The 22377-nt window shown below is 49.1% G+C and overlaps 3 protein-coding genes across 3 annotated transcripts in view; all 3 read left to right on the forward strand.

Moving 5' to 3' along the window:
- LOC107287832 (probable phospholipid-transporting ATPase IF) overlaps positions 1 to 2782 on the forward strand; it is a gene marked incomplete at its 5' end in the record, with an annotated part of 61084 nt that extends 58302 nt beyond the window's left edge. Inside the window, 3 exons of the mRNA XM_015816385.2 lie at positions 1193 to 1332; positions 1479 to 1581; positions 2520 to 2782. Of these exons, the coding sequence (XP_015671871.2) occupies positions 1193 to 1332; positions 1479 to 1581; positions 2520 to 2782 (506 nt within the window). The remainder of the gene's footprint in view (positions 1 to 1192; positions 1333 to 1478; positions 1582 to 2519) is intronic.
- Positions 2783 to 7675: 4893 nt separating this feature from the next.
- LOC107287863 (probable N-acetyltransferase CML1) lies at positions 7676 to 8342 on the forward strand. Its single transcript, XM_015816420.2, has one exon. The coding sequence runs from the start codon at positions 7676 to 7678 to the stop codon at positions 8339 to 8341; it is 666 nt and encodes a 221-aa protein (XP_015671906.1). The 3' UTR covers position 8342.
- Positions 8343 to 14023: 5681 nt separating this feature from the next.
- LOC107287842 (N-acetyltransferase 8-like) lies at positions 14024 to 16192 on the forward strand. Its single transcript, XM_015816397.1, has 2 exons — positions 14024 to 14078; positions 15498 to 16192. Exons 1-2 carry the CDS (start codon positions 14024 to 14026, stop codon positions 16190 to 16192), a joined length of 750 nt encoding a protein of 249 aa, XP_015671883.1.
- The last annotated feature ends 6185 nt before the right edge of the window (positions 16193 to 22377 follow it).

The following is a 22377-nucleotide window of genomic DNA, read 5'->3' on the forward strand; positions in this document are numbered from 1 at the left end:
GTGCCGGGAAGTAGGTGAACGGGCCGTCCTCCATGGGGACTAGCGGTAAACTAAGCAGACTAGCACTAAGCAAAGGGTTTGGAGAAACGCACGGGGCAAAATCCACGCCAAAGCAGAACTAGAACGCACCATCTCCCTGTGATTGGCCCAAAGCCACCCTGACGCCTTTCGTGCTAAAGGCAAGAGTAGAATTCCCTTCCTCCTGGTTAATTGGCTCTCAAAGTCAGCCAGCCGGCTTTCATGCCCAAGGTGGAACTAGAACTCACCGTCTCCTGATGATTGACCCAAAGACACTTAACCGGCTTTCATGCCTAAGGAGGCACTAGAACTCACCGTCTCCGGGTGATAGGCACAAAGTCAGCCAGCCGGCTTTCATGCCTAAGGTGGAACTAGAACTCACAGTCTCCTGGTGATTGACCCAAAGACACCTAACCGGCTTTCATGCCTAAGGTGGAACTAGAACTCACCGTCTCCTGGTGATAGGCACAAAGACACCTAACTGGCTTTCATGCCTAAGGAGGGACTAGAACTCACCATCTCCTGGTGACTGGCCCAAAGTCACAAAGATGGCTTTTGATGCCTAAGGTGGGACTAGAACTCCCCGTCCCCTGGAGATGGAAAGAAGGACACCCAACCGGCTTTCTGACCTAAGGCAGGACTACAACTCACCGTCTCCTGGTAATTGGCCCAAAGTCACCCAGCCAGCATTCATGCCTAAGGCGGGACTAGAACTCACCGTCTCCTGGTGATAGGCACAAAGTCACCCAGCTGGCTTTCATGCCTAAGGCGGGACTAGAACTCACCGTCTCCTGGTGATTGGCCCAAAGTCACCTAACCGGCTTTCATGCCTAAGGTGGAACTAGAATTCACCGTCTCCTGGTGATTGACCCAAAGACACCTAACCGGCTTTCATGCCTAAGGCGGGACTAGAACTCACCTTCTCCTAGTGATTGGCTCAAAGTCACCCAGCCAGCTTTCACACCTAAGGCAGGACTAGAACTCACCGTCTCCTGCTGATAGGCCCAAAGTCACCCAGCCAGCTTTCATGCCTAAGGCGGAACTAGAAATCACCGTCTCCCGATTTCTAGGTCAGCACTTTAGCCACTGCACCAAACTGGCTCTCTCCGGATCCCTTGTGGGTCGGGATCCTCCGGGGTCAAAGTGAGGTCTGCTCAGGTCCTCTTCCCTGCAGGTATGAACGACTTCAGCTACCTGCACACCAACTGCTTTGAGGTGACCATCGAGCTCTCCTGCGACAAATTCCCACACGAATCGGAGCTCCCGCAGGAGTGGGAGAACAACAAGGAATCCCTCTTGCTGTACATGGAACAGGTAAGGATCGCCGGTCCCTTCCCCCCCGGGACTCAATTCGGGATCCTGTGAGAAGATCCAAACTCTGATAAATCCTTTGGGAGATCCGGCCACGGGGGTCATCTCAGCAGCCCGGTCCTTGCATGTAACCGGATGTCTCCTTCCAGATCCACCGAGGGATTAAGGGGATCGTCCGGGACAAAGACACGGAGCGAGGCATCGCCGATGCCATCATTTCTGTGGACGGCATCAACCATGACATCAGGACAGGTACCGAAAGCCGTGGCGCAGCCCACGTGGGCAGCCGATGCCACAGCTGCCCAGCAACGCTTCTTTAATTTACTAATACAGGAGAATCTTTGTAGCTCGTGGTTGAATTGAGGGGGTCCTGGGTGCTCTCTGAGCGGGGCAGTTTCCTTGCAGACATTTCATGACCCAACTAGGTAATGTCATCAGTGCTAGTCAACATTACTGATGATGTTACCTAACACCTGGAAGAAAACTGCACCAAGGACCCCACATTCCATCCTTCTTCTTCCTCCTCCTCCTCCTCCTCCTCCTCCTCCTCCTCCTCCACCACCACCACCACCACCACCTCTCTGCAAACCCCACTCTCTTCTAGCGCTGACCAAAGTTAAAGTTCCCTGATCAAGCAGTTCCCTAATTAGGTAGTTCCTTAATCAAGGAGAAAACCACATATACACCCCAACAAGGTCAGAGAGCACCAAGGACCCCACAGTTGTTGTTGTTGTTGTTGTTGTTGTTGTTGTTGTTGTTCTTCTTCTTCTTCTTCTTCTTCTTCTTCTTCTTCTTCTTCTTCTTTTCCTCCTTCTCCTCCTTCTTCTCCTTCTTCCTCTTCCTCCTCCTCCTCTCCACAAACCCACTCCCTTCTAGCACTGATCATATTCCCTAGTTAGGTAATGCAACGTCTGTGAGAAAACCACCATCAGAGAGCATCAAGAACCCTACATTTTTCTNTCCTCCTCCTCTCCACAAACCCACTCCCTTCTAGCACTGATCTTATTCCCTAGTTGGGTAATGCAACGTCTGTGAGAAAACCACCATCAGAGAGCATCAAGAACCCTACATTTTTCTCCTCCTCCTCCTCCTCCTCCTCCTCCTCCTCCTCCTCCCCACAAACCCCACTCCCTTCTAGCACTGATCATATTCCCTAGTTGGGTAACCCTCTTCCATTTCTCCACCGGCAGCTTTCGATGGGGACTACTGGCGTCTGCTCAACCCCGGCGAATACGAGGTGACCGCTGCGGCCGAGGGCTACCACCCCGTCACCCGAACCTGCCACGTCTCTTACGAGAACAGCGCCACCCTCTGCGACTTCCGCCTGACCAAGACCCCCAAGCAGCGTCTGCGGGAGATCCTGGCCAAGGGCGGGAAGGTGCCCAAGGACCTCGCACTGCGCCTGCGCAAGCTGCGCCTGCGCCAACTGGAGGCTCAGAGACAGGCCCAGTGAGGGAAAGGAGGGGGCCCTCAGCGTCGCCCCGAGAAGAACGGGGCTGTTGGGCCCTTTTTTCCGGCTGGGACCCTTTCGGTTTGGGGGGGCTGCGAGAATGCCGGCCCTCGGCCCACAAGCAAGGAGTGCGCCTCCCAGACTTTTAAAAGAACTGAGATATCCTAGCCTGGCTTTTAGGGAGAAATATTGTTGATAGTTTTACAAAGACCTGGACATGTCTTTCTTTCTTTCTTTCTTTCTTCCTTTCTTTCTTTCTTTCTTTCTTTCTTTCTTTTTCTTTTTTCTTTCTTTCTTTCTTTTTTCTTTCTTTCTTTCTTTCCTTCCTTCCTTCCTCCCTCTTCCTCTTCCTTTCCCCCACTCTTTCTTGTTTCTTTCTTCCCCATTTCCTTCCTTTCTTCTTTCCCTCCTTTCTCTCTTCCTCCTTCCTTCATTCCTCAATTTTCTTCCTTCCTTTCCATCTCTCCTTTCTCTCTTTCTGTCTTAGCCTTTCCTTCCTTCTCATTTCCTTCCTCTTCTTTCTTTGTTTCCTTTTCTTTTTTTCCTTTTTTCACCCTTCCTTTCTTCCTCCCTCCCACCTCCCTTCGTTGCTTCCTCCCTCCTTCTTTCCTTGCTTTCTCTCATCCCCATATCTCTCCTTCCTTCCTTCCTTCCTTCCTTCCTTCCTTCCTTCCTTCCTTTCCTTCCTTTCCTTCCTCCCTCCCTCCCTCCCTCCCTCCCTTCCTTCCTTTCCTTCCTTCTCTCCTTCCCTCCCTCCCTCCCTTCCTCTGTGTCAAACACAAAGGTCAGTTCCATCTTAAGACAGACTGCCTATAAGTCAGTCAGAAAACAGGGTTGAATTTCCAGAGCTGTCTGGGCTCTTTAAAGCACACCTATCCAGGCTGTCCTTGACTTACAACAATTCATTTAGCGACCGCTCAAAGTTAACGGCACTGAAAAAAGTGACTTATGACCGTTTTTCACACTTACGACTTGACGTTGCTTGTCAGAAGGTCGCCAAGGGGGATCACGTGACCCCGGGGACACTGCGACCGTCATAAACACGAGTCAGTTGCCAAACGTCCGAATTTGGATCCCCTGACCTTGGGGATGCTGCGACGGTCGCAAGTGTGAAAAAAAGAGCCCTAAGTCACTTTTTCCAGTATGGTTGTAACTTCGGTCGCTAAATGAACAGTCGTAAGTTGAGGACCTAAGTCGTATCTTCTACGACTTAGTCCCCTAGCCCACCTCCCCTGTCTCTGTATTCTAGATAGTTTTCTTAAGCACCAAGTACTGGAATGACACAAAATAGGTCACAGCCTTGTGGCTGGCAGGCTGGTCCTGGCAGAACAGGCTGTGCCACGCCAGGCCACGGGGTGCTTGCCGGCAACATTTGGGGAGGGGGGCGACGGCAGGCAGAGAATCCTGGCTTACAAGAATCGTTTCAGTGAAAATGCGGGCATTGCCGTGCCCTTGCAAGTCAAGGGGCCTTCAAAGAGTTTTTACCCAATAAATTCTTTGGATATTTAATCTCCCCATGTTCTCTGCAGCTGCTTTTTTATTCTCTCGCCTTCCCAATACGCCGAATCGGCAAGTTGGCGCCCGCGGTAAGATCTGCCCGAAATATTATTAGAATGGGTGAGTGGTCAATCCGAAGAAAAGCAGAAAAGGGAAACAGGCTTCAGATGGTCAAGCTGGAAGGGGATCATGTAGCACAGCAGTTCTCAACCTGGGTCACTTGAAAGGATGTGTGGACTTCAACTCCCAGCCAGCATGTGATGCCCAGAATCACAGAAGGGGTTCTAGGTGTGGGCTCAACAAGGGCCACTTTTGTGTGAGATGGGTGGCTATATAATATGAGACAGACAGAGACAATGGAGAAAGATAGATGCAGATAGACAGACAGATTAGAGAGAGATTAGAGGAAGACAGAATAAAGATAGATGAAATGGTGATGTGTGTGTGTGTGAGAGAGAAACAGAATGGAGGTAGATAGATACAATGGAGATGAGAGAGAAAAAGAGATTAGAGGCAGAGAAACAGAATGAAGATAGATACAATGGAGAGAGAGAGAGAGAGAGAGAGAGAGAGAGGCAGACAAACAGAATGGAGGTAGATACAATGAAAATGAGAGAAAGAAAAAGAGATTAGAGGCAGAGAAACAGAATTGAGATAGATACAATGAAGATAGATAGATGGATAGATGGATAGATAGATGGATGGAGGGAGGGAGGGAGGGAGGGAGGGAGGGATGGATAGATAGATGGATAAATAGACAGACAGACAGACAGATAGATAGATAGATGAGGCAGACAAACAGAATGGATATAGATACAATGAAGATGATAGATATGGATAGACAGATAGACATGGAGATAGAATGGAGATAGATACAGTGAAGAGATGACAGATAGATAATAGATAGATAAATATGTCTTGGTAAAGATGCATCTTGCATGAACATAGTTATTATGCTCTGGTCCGGTTAATGACTGGATGGGAGACCACCAGGAAAGCACAAGGACTACTTGTCGATCAGCCAACACGTGGTTACTGTTTCTCTCCCTATGAATCCTGGGAACTGTAGTCCCGGCGCCTGAACGGCCGCCCAGTGGCAAACGACGGGATCTGCGCCTGCGCGGCCGGCGCCACTTGGGAGGAGCTCCCGAGGCCCCTTTGGAGCCTTGGGGGCCTTTCCCTCCGTCCGCAGAAGAGCGCGCAGGCGCCCGCGCGTGCAGCCTGGCTTGGCCACGCCCCCTTCCCAGCCCTTACAGTCCGAAAGAATTCAGTCCTCCGGCCGCCCGAGTCCTACCATAGAGAGGGGGGAGTGTTCTCGCGGGAAGAGCCGGAAGCGCGCTCGCCATCCGGAAATGACGATGTTCGATGCGGCCAGGGCAAGGAGGCCGTGGCGTTGCTGCTGAGGGCGGCGGCGGCGGCTGTGGCGAAGGCGGCGGCGGTGCGGCTCGCCCGCAGGTACTTGAGCCGCCGAGGGGGCAGCAGGCCGAGGAAGGCTTCCTTGTCCGGGCAGGCCCGAGTGACGCTCCCGCCCGCGCCCCTCCCAACGGGGTGCCCACCAGGGGGGGACTACCACACCCATCGTCCGCGGCTAGCGCAGGGGAGCCCGGTTTTCAACAGTCTGGGGCCGCCAGATGCGCAGGACTGCAGTGGTTGGCTTTCCACAGCTGGCCTACGTAGGACCACTTAATCCTAATCCTTAGGATAGGGTTGGAAGGGACCTTGGAGGTCATCTAGTCCAGCCCCCTGCCCAAGCAGCAGATTTCCCCTAGGGCTCTAAGCCAGTGTTTCTCAACCTTGGCCATTTTAAGGCATGTGGACTTCAACTCCCAGAATTCCACAGCCAGCAATGCTGGCTGTGGAATTCTGGGAGTTGAAGTCCACATGCCTTAAAATGGTCAAGGTTGAGAAACATTGGGTGGGGGGGAATGTACAGGTAGTCCTCAAGTTACGACCCACAACTGAGCCCCAAACCTACGTCGCTAAGTGAGATGTTGGTTAAGGTCCGTTTTGCGACCTTTCTTGCCACCGTCGTTAAGTGAATCTCTGCAGCTGTTAAGTTAGCGAGAGGCTGTCAAGTGTATCCTGGCTTCCCCCTTTGACTTCGCTGGTCAGGAGGTCGCAAAAGGGGGATCACGTGACCTCCCCCCCCCCCCGCCGGGACGCTGTAACCGTCATAAATACGAGCCGGTGGCCAAGCGTTTGAATTTCGATCACGTGGACGCTGCAACGGTCGTAAGGGTGGAGAATGTTCATATGTCGCTTTTTTTTCCAGGGCTGTTGTAACTTCGAACGGTCACTAAATAATAACGACAACAGAGCTGGGAGGGACCTTGGAGGTCATCTAGTCCAACCCCCTGCTCAGGCAGGAAACCCTATACCATTTCGGACAAATGGCTGTCCAGTCTCTTCTTAAAGACTTCCAGTGTTGGAGCATTCACCGCTTCTGGAGGCAGGTGGTTCCACTGGTTAATTGTTCTGTCAGGAAGTTTCTCTGAACTGTTGTAAGCCGAGGACTGCCTGCGCTTGACCAAAAATGCCAAATCTAGCTCAAATGCCATTTGTCTATCTAGAGCATCAGCAAAGGGGGACTGCAGAAGCTGGCGGCTGCCCTGAAAAATCCCAAGGTGGTCACAAGCAAGAGACACATCCATTTATTTATTAGATAAGATAAAATAAGATAAACTTTATTGTCATTTTTTTTTACTGTGGCCACATTGGCACTCGTTAAAAATCCAATTCTGTTGCTTGCTCTCAAAAGGGTACATGTACAGAACACACATAAACATGCCATATACAACATGTGCCATAGACCAGGGGTAGGCAACCTTGGCTCTTTTATGACTCGTGGACTTCAACTCCCAGAATTCCTGAGCCAGCATGGGGAAAACTATGTCCCTTGATGACTTGTGGACTTCAACTCCCAGAATTCCTGAGCCAGCATGGGGAAAACTATGTCCCTTGATGACTTGTGGACTTCAACTCCCAGAATTCCTGAGCCAGCATGGGAGAACTATGGTTCCCTTGATGACTCCTGGACTTCAACTCCCAGAATTCCTGAATTAGCATGACTCAGCTTGGAAACCTCTCCATTTTCCCTCAGCGTGGCTGGCTCAGGAATTCTGGGAGTTGAAGTCCACAAGTCATAAAAGAGCCAAGGTTGCCTACCCCTGGTATACACCTATTCCCTTACATATAAAATACATATAAAAATTAATCACTGTCCATCTTAAATACACAGCGGAAAGAGAAAGCTTGAGAGTTCATAAAGTTAATATTGTATGGAACAAAACTGACTGAATCTGGATCTTAAACCACCTTTCTTTTGATTTCTTTTTTTTTTTAATCAAGGGGTCTCCAGATCCTTCTCGCTGCTCTTGATCCATCCCTGCCTGGCGCACCATGGTGTCTTACCACATCCGCCAGTACCGTCCTGGGGACTACGAGACCGTGAGGGACTTGTTTGCCACTGGGATGAGCGAGTACGTGCCCACTCTGTGCATCCACATGCTGAAACAGCCGTGGGTCATTCTGATCCTGACTTGCACCTTCAGCGTTCTGCTCACCAGTTCCAAGTCGTTGCTCCTACCCATCCTGGCTATCACTCTGCTGCTAGCCATGGGCCGGCAACTCCTGGGTTACATCTGGTCCATGTACATTGACCACTGCCTGCAGAAGGACCTGCTGGACATCCAGGCCACGTACCTTGGGGACAAAGGCTCATGCTTTTGGGTGGCCGAAGTGGACGAGAGCGTGGTGGCCACGGTTGGGGCCAGACCCTCTGAAGAACACCGCAACGAGCTCATGTTGAAACGGATGTCCGTTCGGAAAGACTATCGGGGATTTGGCATCGCCAAGGCCCTCTGCAAGACCGTGATCTCCTTTGCCCGGGAGCACAGCTACTCCTCCGTGGTGCTGAACACTCTCATGGTCCAGCACGAAGCCCGGGCAATGTACGAAGGGGTTGGCTTCCGCAAGTATCACCACTACATCCTCCCCACTGTCTACGGCAGGCTGGCCAACTGTACGATTTCCAAGTATCGCTACGACATTCCTAGCGCCGAGTGAGGAAACCGCCGGAGGATTGTCCTCCGGCGACGGGCTGGATCCGCCCTCGCACCCCATTTCTTCTTCCTGCAGCTGGGCCACCCCACGAAGTCAACAAAAGGGCAGGGGAAGCGGCTAAGATTTCACACACTGCAACAACAACAACAACCAAGATGCGTCTCCATTTCCGGACGTTGATTTTTTTTTCCCCCAAGGCGGCTTTCAGGGCCTTCTAAAGTTTTAGCAATGTGCAGAGGAAAACTCCCTGTCTCCTCGCGGCGTCTTTGCAAGTGAGGGAGGAAAAAAATGTACATTTTTATCGGCGGAGAAGCGTTTTTTCCATCCACCCCATTAAGCTCTGGCCTTGGGGTTCAGCATTCTAAACTCACGTCCACGTGGCCCTTTTCAGAGGGCTGTTCTCACGACAACGAACCACCAGTGTGTGCCAGGGAAGCCTGTTGGGCGGGGGCTTTTTTGCCTACCCTGCTTGGATTGGCGGAAGCTTTTTCTTTCATCTCATCCCATTGGGAAAAAAGCATTTTCTCCCCCTTCTCCAGGGTACACGGCCCCTGGCGTTCTGATGACTGGGAGAGACGTGGTCTCTTTATTTCCCAATCTGTGGCTTTGGTTTCTCAGAACGAGAAGGCCTGCAAAGTAACCCCACTACTACTACAGTATTGGTAGTGATTTCCCCCCCCCAAATACCTGTGCTTGGGTATCTTGGACTAGCTTCTTGAACCCACATCCTGAGTGCACTTCGGAGGGCTGAGCAGAGAAGGGATGCCTCAGGCTAAGCTGTTATCTCCCTGGGTCTGTTTTGAGCCATATTCCTGCCGGAGCAATCCTGTTTCTTGTTTCTCCAGATTACGGGGACCTACTGTTCCTTTTATACAGGTAGTCCTCAGCTTATGACCACGGTTGAGCCCAAAGTTTCCATTGCTAAGCGAAACATATTCGGTGAGTTTTGTCCCAGTTTGCGGCCTTTCTTGCCACAGTTGTTAAGAGAACCACTGCCACGGGATTGCTAAGTGAATCGGGCTTCCCTCCATTGACTTTGCTCGTCAGAAGGGGATCACGTGACATCACCACTCCCCTGGAGACGCTGCAGGTGTCATAAGTACATGCCAGTTGCCAAGCCTTTGAATTTTGATCACATGACCACAGGGAACGCTGCAACGGTCCTGTGAAAAATGGTTAAGTCCCCTTTTTTTAATCGTGGCATCGCTTCCAACGGTCCAGTAAACGAACAGTTTTAAGTTGGGGACTTCCTGTATCGATCTTAGGCCCTCTTAAAAGTATGGAGGAATGGTGTCAGTGAAGGGTCAGGAATTAATTCCTATAGGAAAATGTCCCCAACAAGGTTTTTTTTCTCTACGTGAACAATCCCCAAATCCCAAAGAGGCTTCTTTTCAGGAGGCAACTGGACTTTGTCTTTTGAAGACGTTTCGCTTCTCGTCCAAGAAGCTTCTTCAGCTCGACTGGATGGTGGGGAAGGGAGGGAGGAAAGGGAGGGAGGGAAGGAAGGAAGGCCTGGAATTTAGGATGGATGGATGGTCTGGAAGTTTGGATGGATGGATAGATGAAAGAAAGGAAGGTTTGGAATTTAGGATGGATGGATGGATGGATAGGTGGATGGATGGGAGGAAGGGATATCTTAAAAGGTGCTTTCTCAGGAAGCAACTGGACTTCCTTTGTTTCTTCTTTGAAGACATTTCCCTTCTCATCCCAGAGGCTTCTTCAGCTCTGACTGGATGGTGGGAAAGGGAAGGATTTATACTCCTTGCAGACAGCTGGTCATTTGCCTTCTTTTGGAGAGTCGTTGAGGCCACTGTTGAGGTTTACCTGTGTCCTTGGGGTCACCGGAGTGGTGCAAATGGGTGTGGAGTCTCCTTGGCTGCGGGACGTTTTTCTGCCCTGGGTCCCTTCACCATTGAATACAGGCGCAGGCTGTTGGGGATGAGTCTGGGTTGTCTGAATCTCAAACTGAAGCACAAATGGTTCCTGGAGTCTGCAATCTTTTCTGGAAATCCGTTCACCCTCCCGCACCCTTCGAAGGTGCACCCTTCATTCCCAAAGTGCATCGCTAAATGTCGATGGAGATTCTCAGGTCACGGCGAAACGTTTTTAAGAAGAGACTGGACAGCCATTTGTCTGAAATGGTATAGGGCAGTGGTGGCGAACCTATGGCACGCGTGCCAGAGGCGGCAATCGGAGCCCTCTCTGTGGGCACACGTGCCATTGCCCCCAGCCTCGCCTCCCATGACCCCCTCCTCACCAGCAGCCCCCCCTGGAGGAGAGTCGCCCCCAAGCGTGGCCCACCCGGAGCAGCGCTGCCAAGGACATGGCAGCCAGGCAACATAGACAAGACTCTGCCCTCACACCCCATCACGCACAGTTGATGCTGCAGGGCATGGGCAGAGGGCGTGGCTGCCATGGCTCTGCTAGGCTGCCTTGGTGATCTGCGGCGGGCCCTGGAGGCGGTGAGTGGCCCTGTGGGCAGGCGGGGTGGGGGATGGGGTGGGGGCGGGGCAGGGCAGGGCATGGAGTGGGGGCGGGGCCAGTTTTTGGGCACTCGGTCTCTAAAAGGTTCGCCATCACTGGTATAGGGTTTCCTGCCTGAGCAGGGGGTTGGACTAGATGACCTCCAAGCTCCCTTCCAACTTTATTATCATTAAACGTCTTCAAAGAAAAACAAAGTCCAGTTGCCTCCTGAAGAAGCACCTTTGGGACAAACATACCTGGAGGACTGAGAATCTCCATAGACAAGTCCCCAATTCTTTATCCCTGTTCTATGGGGGGAGCTGTCTTAATCCCTCAATCTTTGGAATCAACCATTTTTCTCAGCTCTCCCAGAGGGGAGACAATTTAACATTTCTCTGGCTGGCCTTCCGATTTTTTTCAAGAATTCCTGTTTTAAAGTTTACCACGGCATCGGTCATCAGCCAGGCTGACCTCGGTCTAGCGAAGAATTTTTAGCTTTTAAGAGACAAAAAGGAAATTTATTCTGAAAATGAAAATATAGGGGGGGAGGTAATCTTAAAAAGCAGCAAGCCCGTGCAAAATTCTGGCAAAATCCAACAGAGTCGGTTTAGCTAAAGTTGCTTTTTAACCCGCTGTTAGTTCTCAGTACAGGTTCAAGGTTCAATGTGGACGGGATGTCTGTAGAAAAATCAGCTGGGCCTCCAGCTTGGGTGGGGAGAAGCAACCTAGAACTAAGGAGAAACTTCCTGACAGTGAGAACAATTAACCAGTGGAACCACCTGCCTCCAGAAGCGGTGAATGCTCCAACACTGGAGGTGTTTAAGAGACTGGACAGCCATTTGTCCAAAATGGTATAGGGCCGTGGTGGCGAACCTATGGCACGCGTGCCACAGGCGGCACGCGGAGCCGTCTCTGGTGGCACGCGAGCCATTGGTGGGCCGAGCTGTTCCCTCCTCCTCTCCATCCATGCGCAGCTCTCCGTGCATGCGCGGTCTGGGAATAGGTGAGAGACTATAAAAGGAGCAACGTTCGGCAGAAGCAGCATTTGCTGCAGAGAGCGCGAGCACGAGTCGGAGCGGACAGCGAACGTGCGAGCGAGTGAGCATGAGCTGACAGCTCAGTGGCCATGCCCATTCAGTGGCCACGCCTGCCCGGCACCCAGCGATGCATAAGTGGGTTTTGGGTTGCAGTTTGGGCACTCGGTCTCTCAAAGGTTCGCCACCACTGGTATAGGGTTTCCTGCCTGAGCAGGGGGTTGGACTAGGTGACCTCCAAGGTCCCTTCCAACTTTACTATTATTATTATTATAACATAATCAAAATGTAAGTCTCACTGGCTCAAGGTTGACTTGGCTTCCGTCCTTCCGAGGTCGGTAAAATGAGGACCCAGATTGTTGTGGGCGATAGGTTGACTCTAAACCGCTTAGAGAGGGCTGTAAAGCACTGTGAAGCGGTTTATAAGTCTATTGTGCTTGCTCTGCCCTTCTTTCCTTCCTTCCTTCCTTCCTTCCTTCCTTCCTTCCTTCCTTCTTGCCTGCCTGGAAAAGGAGCTGGATTAGTGAGGATTCTTTGGATTTAGATCCAGTCAGCCATTTTGGGTACTGGCAAGATAGTGGCCAAGCCGTTGCTCCCTGCCAAATTTCTTAATAGGAAAGAATCTGTGCGAAGATGAAGTCTGCTTTAGTCGGGTTGATCTGGTGGTTAACACACCAGGCTAAAAAAAAACAGGAGATGGTGAGTTCTAGTCCTGCCACAGGCGTGAAAGCCAGCTGGGTGACTTTGCGCCAGTTATCAGGAGACCCTGAGTTCTTGTCCCACCTTAGGCACGAAAGCCAGCTGGGCGACTCTGGGCAAATAGCCAGGAGACAAGTGAGTTCTAGTTCTGCCCTAAGCATCAAAACCATCTGGGTGACTTTGAGCCAATCATCAGGAGACGGTGAGTTCTAGTCCCGCCTTAGCACGAAAGCCAGCTGGGTGACTTTGAGCCAATCATCAGGAGGCGGTGAGTTCTAGTCCTGCCTTAGGCATGAAAGCCAGCTGAATGGCTTTGGGCCAATCACCAGGAGACGGTGAGTTCTAGTTCTGCTATAAGAATGAAAGGTAGCTGGGTGACTTTGGGCCAATCATCAGGAGGCGGTGAGTTCTAGTCCCGCCTTAGCACGAAAGCCAACTGGGTGACTTTGGGCCAATCTCCAGGCGACAGTGAATTCTAGTCTCGCCTTAGGCACAAAAGTTGGCTGGGTGCCTGGGCCAGTCACTCAGTCCCAACCTACTTTACCTCACAGGATTGTTGTGAGAAAAATAGGAGAAATGACTATTAGATACCTTGGCCACCTTGAATTATACTTAAAAATAATAAAGGCGGGATTTTAAAAAAAATCTTAAACCCTGTTTTTTTTTTAAAAAAAAAACCTCACACGGTTGAAGAATTTTGATTGTTGTGCTGCTGTTTTGAATGGATTGCGTCCATCTCTCTTCAATCCATTTTTGCCTCCGCTGATTTTTCAACGTCTCGCTGTCCGAGCAGTGACCCTATTGTCCTGTGCAGGTTTGTCCACTGGCGTTGTGCCGTGTGGGGAAATACATTTGATTCTTCAATAAAGTTGACATGTTTCTAGACCTGATCCTTGTTCACCTTACGGCACTCTTCATCTCTCACCAAGCTTCCAAGCCACAAAACGGTTTTTCCTCATTTAAAAAAGAAGAAGAAAAAAAAATACCAAACCACATTTTATTGCCTTGCAATAATAAAGTACTAAAATTCCAGGCGCGTGTGGACTTTGTCTTCTGTCTCAACCTTTAAAAAAAAAAAAAAGGGGGAGGCTCTTAATCTGAGTTTTGACTGGTTTATCATCCAACTCACGATGAACAAGTCAGCCATTCAACAGACGTGCCGGGGAGTTGGGTATAAAATGCTCTTTTTTGAAGGACGGCTTTTAAGTCATTTAGATTCGATTTAATCTACAAAAGCCGATTTAAATCCGGCAGCTCCGATCCGGGTTTTGCTATACACTTAGTCCAGTTTCAAAGGATTTAATAAACATCGTGTATATATAGAATTACTTTTTTCCCATCTCTCGGGATCCTGCAAAGTGAAAGCAAGCTTGATCCCTGAAAGATCCTTTTTTTAACAGCCTCTGGACTAAAATAGAGATTGTAGAGTGACTTTACAGGAAGCTGGCAGGATTTCTTCCCTTTAATCTTGTCGCTTCCTTGCAAGATCATGGCTGCTATCATAGATGGTCAGGAGAGGCCAGCACCTGGACACCTGGCAGCAGGTAAGTGATGTGGGATGGGCGAGTAGCCGTCCACCTTTGCAAGGCAGGAATTGGGCCAGCTATATTTTTAATGCCAGCAGGGACAATTCCGGCTTAAAAATGGAATTAAAAAAGGACTCTGTTGGGATGCAGTCCAGATTCCCAGGAGAGAGAGGCTGCCTTCCAGAGGATCAAGAGAGAACTCAAATTCAGAGTTTGTGTGAGAAAGAGGGTGAAGACTGCTCCTTCCTAACAGTATGAGCAGGGGGTTGGACTAGAAAACCTCTAAAGTCCCTTCCAGCTCTACTCTGATGGATTGATTTTTCCCCAGGTGGCAAATAGGAAGGGGAGGTTCAAGTGATAAGAATCAGGACTCCTAGATTAAGTGGCAGTTCAGATTGATTGCTCCAGATGACACAGGTAGCCCTTGATTTAACGACAGTTCATTTATCACAAAAAAGATGTTGAGAGTTTGGGAAAAAAATTCAAAGAACAACAACTGATCTTCTTTTCTTTAAACTAGCCCAGGGGTAGGCAACCTTGGCTCTTTTATGACTTGTGCACTTCAACTCCCAGAATTCCTGAGCCAGCCATGCTGAAAGGAAAAGAAAGAGGTTTCCAAGCTGAGCCATGCTGGCTCAGGAATTCTGGGAGTTGAAGTCCACGAGTCATAAAAGAGCCAAGGTTGCCTGCCCCTGGACTAGCCAAACCCAAGTCCTGCAGCCATTCTTCGTAATGTTTTACTCTCCAGGCTTTGGATCATTTTAATTGCTCTTATCTGAATTTTTTTCCAAACTCTCAAAATCTTTTTTGTGATACGTTTTCTGCCCTGGGTCCCTTCACCGTTGAAGACCAGCGCAGCCTGTTGGGGATGAGTCTGGGTTGTCTGAATCTCAAACTGAAGCGCAAATGGTTCCTGGAGTCTGCAATGTTTTCTGGAAATCCGTTCATCCTCCCGCACCATTCGAAGGGTTTCCATCCCAAATGCATGGCTAAATGTCTATGAAGCTTCTCTTGTCATCCAGGTCCTGGTTATCCCAAAGATGTTTTTTCAGTTTTGAGATGCAGACCCCCATAGACTCATCCCCAACAGCCTGCACCCGTCTTCAACGGGGAAGAGACCCAGGGCAGAAAACATCCTGCAGCCAAGAAGGCTCCACACCCATTTGCACCACTCAGGTGACCTGAGGACACAGGTAAATCTCCAGGTAGCCTCAACGCCTCTCTAAAAGGAGGCAAATGACCAGCAGTCTGCAAGGAGTATAAATCCTTCCATTCCCCACCATCCAGTCAGAAGTGAAGAAGCTTCTTGGATGAGAAGCGAAACGTCTTCAAAGAAAAACAAGAAAGTCCCGCTGTCTCTTGAAAAAGCACCTTTGGGACAACCCTGACCTGGAGGACAAAGAATCTCCCCAGATGTCTGCCTCTTCTGTTTTGCAGGACAGGAGAAACATGACTTGTTCGCAGGCAAATACCACATCCGGAAGTACGAGGACAGAGACTATGACATGATGCGCACCTTCTACATTCAAGGGATCAAGGAACACATTCCTCGGGCATTGTGGCACTTTCTCGGGCGTCCTCAGACACACCTGGGCCTTCTGGCTGTCTTCCTCATGACTTACCTGAGCTCGGCGTCCTACATCATCTCCCTGGTGGTGGTGTCCATCCTCCTGGTGGTCGGCGTGCTTTCCATGAAGAACATCTATGAAGACTATCTCCAAAACGCCCTTACTACGGACCTGCTGGACATCCAGGGGACCTACCTGGAGACAGAGGACTGCGGCTTCTGGGTGGTGGACATTGGAGAGGAAGTGGTAGGCATGGTGGCCCTCACCCATCCTGACAACCCATCTTGGTGGAGCAACGCCCGGGAGCTGAAGCGGATGTCCGTGAAGAAGGAGCATCGTGGCCAAGGGCTATCCAAGGCTCTAATCAAGACGGTCATCCGGTTTTCTCAGGAGCGTGGCTATGAAGAAGTCGTGTTGGGTACCTCCATGGTGCAACACATCGCTCATAGGTCCTACGAGAACATGGGCTTTCACAAAGTCCTGGAGGAAAATCCCTCTTTCATAGCTAAGCTGGTAGGTTTTTCTGCGCATTGGTATTATTACAAAATCCCCGACACTCACTGAGGTCCACCTGAAGTCATCAGTCACCTCCCCAAAGGAGAAGTTAAGTTCTACATTCAGTTCTACATCAGCAAGAATGCAGATTCAACCTTCTCCTGGCTGGAATTGAACCAACTCTCTGAAGAGGCTTTGTGTCACCTGAGTTCGCCCCGCCTAAATCGGGTTTCCCAACGGAGTGATCTTTGAACTCCTGTTATCCGACTGGGTTAACATAACTGACCCCATGTCCCAACACAGCCTGCCCTTGGAAGCTCCTACACTCTGTTGGTTGCCAGCCATAAGCTTCTCACAGAGGTCTTCTTCTTTAAATCCTATTCTACTTAATCTACCAACAGCTTGGAAGAGAAGAAACATGCCCGGCCCTTCCTCACAAATGCTAAATCTGTAGAAGAGAGAAAGAGAAAGAGAGAGGGGGGGGAAAAGAGAAAAAAAGACAAAGAGACAGAGAGAGAGAAAGTGGTAGAAACAACAAAGAGAAAAAGGAATAGAAACAGAAACAGAGAGAGAGAAACAGAGAGAGGAAAAAGAAAAAGACAAAAAGATAAAGACAGAGACAACAAGAAAGAAAAAGGAGAGAAAAAGAGAGAAAAACAGAAAAAGCGGAAAAAGACAGACAGAGAAAGACAAAGAGACAAGAAAGAGAAAAAGAAGAGGCAGAGATAGAGACAGGAAAAAGAGAAAGGGGGAAAATGAGAGAAACAAAAGGGGGAGAAAGAAGAGAGAGAGAGAGAAAACAAAGAAAAAGAAAAGCAGAATGAGACAAAGAGAGAAAAAGAGACAAAAAGAAAAAGAGAGAGAGGGAGGGAGGGAGAGGTCCTCTCAGGGATTGGTCTTAAACTGGGAGAAGCTTCATTTCCTTGGTGCCATTAGGACTATAATTCCCATGATCCACAATCAAGCAGGCTGGATTGATGGGAACTAGAAGCCAGCATAGCTTTGATCTGGAATTGAGCTAAAACAGCTCAGACACAGCTTCAGATGTAGGCCTTTTACTTCTGTTTAGTTTGTTTCATTTTATTCCCTTATCGAACTCAAGACCCAACATTTTCAAAATTTAATAAATTCCACATTGGGCCAGTCCTCTTTATTCTTCAGCTAAGCCTGAATCTTCCCTTCCCTCCCCCAGAATATTTTTCCCCCTTATCTCTATGCTAACCACACCCGAGTTTGTGTCTTTTCTACAGTTACACTCTGCAAGCAACAAGATTGGGGAGGGGGTGGGAACCCAAGAAATTTTTAAAGCCTGCTCATTATCTTTGGCAAAAATTTTGCATTTCAATCGTTTTTCCACATCCAGTCAAATTTTACTAAATATCAGCATGTTATTCTGTCCTTCGTATGCTAGCCCTCTTCATCTACACTAGGTTTTTTCAAACTGAGGAATTTGCGAATTGAAATCCACAAACATCTTAAAAGTAGCCAAGTTTGAAAAACACTATCTAAAGAAACTTCGATTCACAACGGCTCTTATTTGCGTGATCTCTTTCCTTATCAGTGCCTTATACGTTTTTGCTCAGCATGTAATGTTCCTTCCATCTCCCCTCCCTCTGAATTTTTATTTGTGCCTAAAGTTTGGGTTATTTTTCCTCCGACAGTATAACGTTGCAGCTTTCTAGATCTGGAAGAACTTCCTAATTGTTGCAATGTACAAACGGATGGTTGTTACTCCTTGACATAACACCGTTCGTTATTTGAAGTTACAGTGGCAATGAAAAAAGTGACTTATGACCGTTTTTCACACTTACAACCGTTGCAGCATCCCTGCAGTCAACATGATCAAAATCCAGAAGCTGGGCAACTGACTCGTATTTATGACGGTCCCAGCGTCCCTGGGGGTCACATGATCCCCTTTTGTGACCTTCTGACAAGCAAAGTCAATTGGGGGGAAACCGGATTCACTTAACAACTGGGTTACTGACTTAAAAACTGCAGTGATTCGCTTAACAACTGTGGCAAGGAAGGTTCATAACATTCACTGAACAAATGGTTCACTTAGCAACAGACGTTTTGGGCTCAAGGTTGTAAGTCAAGGACTACCTGTAGTGTTTTCACCATTCCCCACCCATACAAACTGCAGGGATAGGTAAATATTCCAGCACATCTGCAGGGCATTTGTTGCAAAAGGTTGAATTTTACCGTTATGCAACTATTTCCCTTGACGCAGTGATTTTCAAACCAAGTTCAGTTCTTGCAGTTATTAATCTCCAAGTAACAGAAACCAAAGAGGGGGGAAAAACCCTCATCTGCCTCCTGCAGGTCACAAACTGTACCTACAAGCTAATTTATTTGCTATAGAATAGGGTTTCCTGCCCTGAGCAGGGAGGGGGTTGGACTAGAACAGGGCTTTTCAACCTTTTCACCCATTGTACCACTTTTAGGATATGGCAATATCCGAGTACCACCAGTCGCCTAGCAAGGGGTCAAAAATTTGATGGCCACCCCCCCCCAAAAAAAGTAAAAAAGTGATGAAGTACAGGTAGTCCTCGACTTACAACAGTTCACTTAGTGATTGTTCGAAGTTACAATGGCACTGAAAAAAGTGCCCCCCAAGCCACAGCCGAGCAAGACACCTGCCCCCCCCCCGGTGGTGCTCTTCCTCCTGTCCAAGGTTTTCATTGTTGTGAGGCATTTCTGTTGAGGATTGGCAGCGGGGGTGGGGTGGGGGGGTGTTTGGTTTTTATTCCCCCCGTCTGCTGGGTGGTTGCAGCAGATTTTGGTCACTTCACATGACCCTGGGACACTGTGACCGTCATAAATATGAATCAGTTGCCAAGCATCTGAATGTAAATGACAAGACCCTGGAGAGGCTGCAACATTCCACTGATTGGTACTTCTTCAGCGCTCAGCAGAAGCACCAGGATCAGTGCTGAGCTCCAGCTGGAGCCTGGTGCTGATCCTGGCGCTTCCACTGAACCCTGACAGTCCCGAAGAAGCAGATCCTGGCGCTTCCGCTGAGCCCTGACAGCCCTGCAGCTCCAGCCATCTCTCGCTCAGGCTTGTGCGGTGCTACCACCGGTTCAGCTCTTTCCCCTCCCCCGCTACCACTTTTCTAGGATGGTCGCATATCACTTGCCAGGTGCCAATGTACCACAGGTGGTACCCGTACCACTGGTTGAAAAGCCTTGGACTAGAAGACCTCCAAGGTCCCTTTCAGCTCTATTTTATTATAATTATAATCCCAAAGCAATTGTTCACTGTATTTTCTTCCACTGTTAAGAAGGAAAAACATACAGAAAGGAGAAAGTATTATCCTTTTAGCTGTTGTTTTGTGGTTAATTCGGGATTCGGGGGAAATGTCCCTTTGACCAGCTCCTCTGGTTCAAGCCTGTTGCTCCAGCTCAAAATATGGAGTTGTATTGTTTTGTGGCGGCTTTACCGATAGCAAGTGGGAGGTCTTGGGGCAGGACTTTGATTCTCTTCACCCCGAGCCCAGCTGGTAAAAGCAGGAAAGTCTGCCCCCCCTTACGGATACCTTTCATCAACCCCTGATCAAGAATTCTAGGGCCTTGTTATGATTCCTACAACTCTGTGCTTTTTTTCCTAGGGGCACTCAGCGTACACCTTTGATAAAGGAATATACATAATAAGCAAAGACCCATAAAACTGAGTTTAGTCAAAGCAGCAAAGTCTGCCCTCCTGTGACCAGTGTGTGCTGTAACATTTGGCAAAGAAGCCCTGGAGTGGCTTATTTTTGTTCTTTCATTTCCTTCCTTTGATGAAAGCTCAAAGCAGCCACAGAAGAGGCTGTCAGGAATATAAAAGAGAATTCCAGGAGCTAAAATTTCATTTCTAATAGGACACGGAGGATGGCAAAACAGGGAATGTGGCCAGATGTGTGTGTCTGTGTGTCTGTGTGTGTGTGTGAGAGAGAGAGAAAGAGGTAGGTAGGTATAATGGATGGATGGTAGACAGGTAGATTGGATGGATGGATGATAGGTAGATTAGATTGGGAGGTAGATTGGATGGATGATAGGTAGATTAGATTGGGAGGTAGATAGGTAGATTTGATTGGGAGGTAGATTGGATGGATGGATGATAGGTAGATTAGATTGGGAGGTAGATTGGATGGATGGATGATAGATAGATTAGATTGGGAGGTAGATTGGATGGATGGATGATAGGTAGATTAGATTGGGAGGTAGGTAGGTAAGTAGGTAGATAGATAGATAAGATGGAGATAAAGATAGACTGAGTGGGTGGATGGATTGATGGAGATAGAGGGAGGGAGGGAGGTGGGCGGGTAGCTAGGTAGATTAGGTAGGTAAGTAGGTAGGTACTTGAAGTCCTAGCCAAAATTCCCAAGAATTCATTTTATTCCTGAGAGGAAGGTCCGCTCCTGAGGCAATTTTATCTTTAACGTTAATTTTAACTCTTATTCAACCTGTGGCGGTTTGGTCCTTTTTTAAAAGGACATGGCTGAGATTACCTCAGGTTCCACCCAAATTTTAAGAACGTGAGCTTTGACTAGAATTACTTCAAGACACACGGTTTGCGAGGACTGAGATAACAGTATCTTTAGCGACCTGTGGTATTGGCGTCCTTTGAATAAAACACCGTTGAGATATTACCTCAGCCACCCCTGGCGTTTTACTCCAAAGAATACACGCCGCGCTTAAAATCACCAGAGGTGCTATCCTGACTCCCCGAGAACAATCAGCTATTAATTAGCTAAAGAACGCGCGCTCCCCTCAGTATCGTACAACGTAGAAAAGTCTCTGCTAGAATTACCTCAAAGCTCAAAAGGCCCCTGACCAGCTTCGAACTCGAGGACTTGGGCCACGGGAGCGCCGGAGAGAGACTTTTTTTTTGCCCTCCGGCGCCCCGCAGCATCGTCCCTTTCGGGGACCGAGAGACGCGGTAGCGGCGTCTGCTGCCTCTGAGGCGCGCCCGCTTTGCTTTTTTTGCGCTCAGCCCGAGGAGCCCGCCGACTTTTTAAATGTCCCCGCCTCTCAGCGAGGGGGACAGACCGCTCAGCCAATCCGAGGGACGCGTTTTCGGAGCAGCCAATCAACGGGCGAGAATGGGCGTGCAGAAAAGAGCCCGCGAGGCGGTCCGAGGGCGCTGGGCGGGAAAGGCGCGCGCTCGTTCCCGCGCAAACACAGGTGTGATCGCTCGGCTCGCGGAGCGGTTGCCATGGAGACGGCCGCGGCGCGCGAGGCGCCTCAGCACGGCCAGGTGGGCCTCGGCCGCACAGGTGAAGGCGATTAGGTGGTTGCGACGCTGTGTGTGTGTTTTTGTGTTTGTGTGTGTGTAATGCCTTCTCGTCGAGGCTTAGCCCCACCTAGGGACCCTTCGTCCCACCCGGGGACCCTTGGACTACAAATCCCATCCGTCAGGCAGCCAGCGGGTCTCCCCTTGTGCATGAGAGGCCGGAATAGGGTTGGAGGTTGCCTCCTTCCCCCCCTCCCCCGCTGCAAAGGCCCAATTTTTAAAATATCCCCATCATTTTTGCAGCAGTGAGCGATCCAGAGGGTGACTTTGGGCTTCTACTGAGGAGTGCTTTGGATTACAAGTCCCATCAGCCACCTCCAGGGTGGGGGTGGGGGTGTTGATAGGGATGGTCTCTTCTTGCAACAGAGCTTTTTTTTTTTTTTGCTCCTGTTGAGCAGGTTCCTCCCCTGCTTAAAATGCTCACTGTTTTTACAAAAAAATCTGAAAATACGTGCAAATAAAAATAAAATTATGGTTATATGTACAGTACAGGATATACTTTGGACTACAGGTCCCATTAGCCGGGGGATTGCCTCTCTTGCAACAGATTGCCCTTCTGGTTGGTGGGTCGTCCCCTCCACCTAAAATTCAAAGCTCTTTTTCTGTTTTTTTGTTTGCGTCTTCTCCACCCTGTCACAATCTCGCCAGGCAGCCCTTGGTTTTATTTTGAATTTTATTTTATTTTTTCAGTTTTTTTTTCTTTTAAGAAAAATAAATCCAGGAGTGGTTTGTTTTGCTTTGCTTTTCTAGGGATTCTGCTAAAATGTTATAATAATAGAGTTTCTGACACATAGTGTCTTGCCCAGTGAAAGAAATGGACTCAAATTTGAGACTATTTCTTCCTTTTTCTATTATTGGAACTCTTCCCTACCCACAGTTAAATGGTTTCCAAAGAAGTCCGATACGTTTATATCCCCATCATAAGGATTTTAATACCTCTTAATGAGACCCCTCTCAACATTTTCCACCGTGTTGCG

The sequence above is a fragment of the Protobothrops mucrosquamatus genome, unplaced genomic scaffold (assembly GCF_001527695.2).
Source record: "Protobothrops mucrosquamatus isolate PMUCROS unplaced genomic scaffold, P.Mucros_1.0 scaffold_113, whole genome shotgun sequence".
Taxonomy (NCBI): Eukaryota; Metazoa; Chordata; class Lepidosauria; order Squamata; family Viperidae; genus Protobothrops; species Protobothrops mucrosquamatus.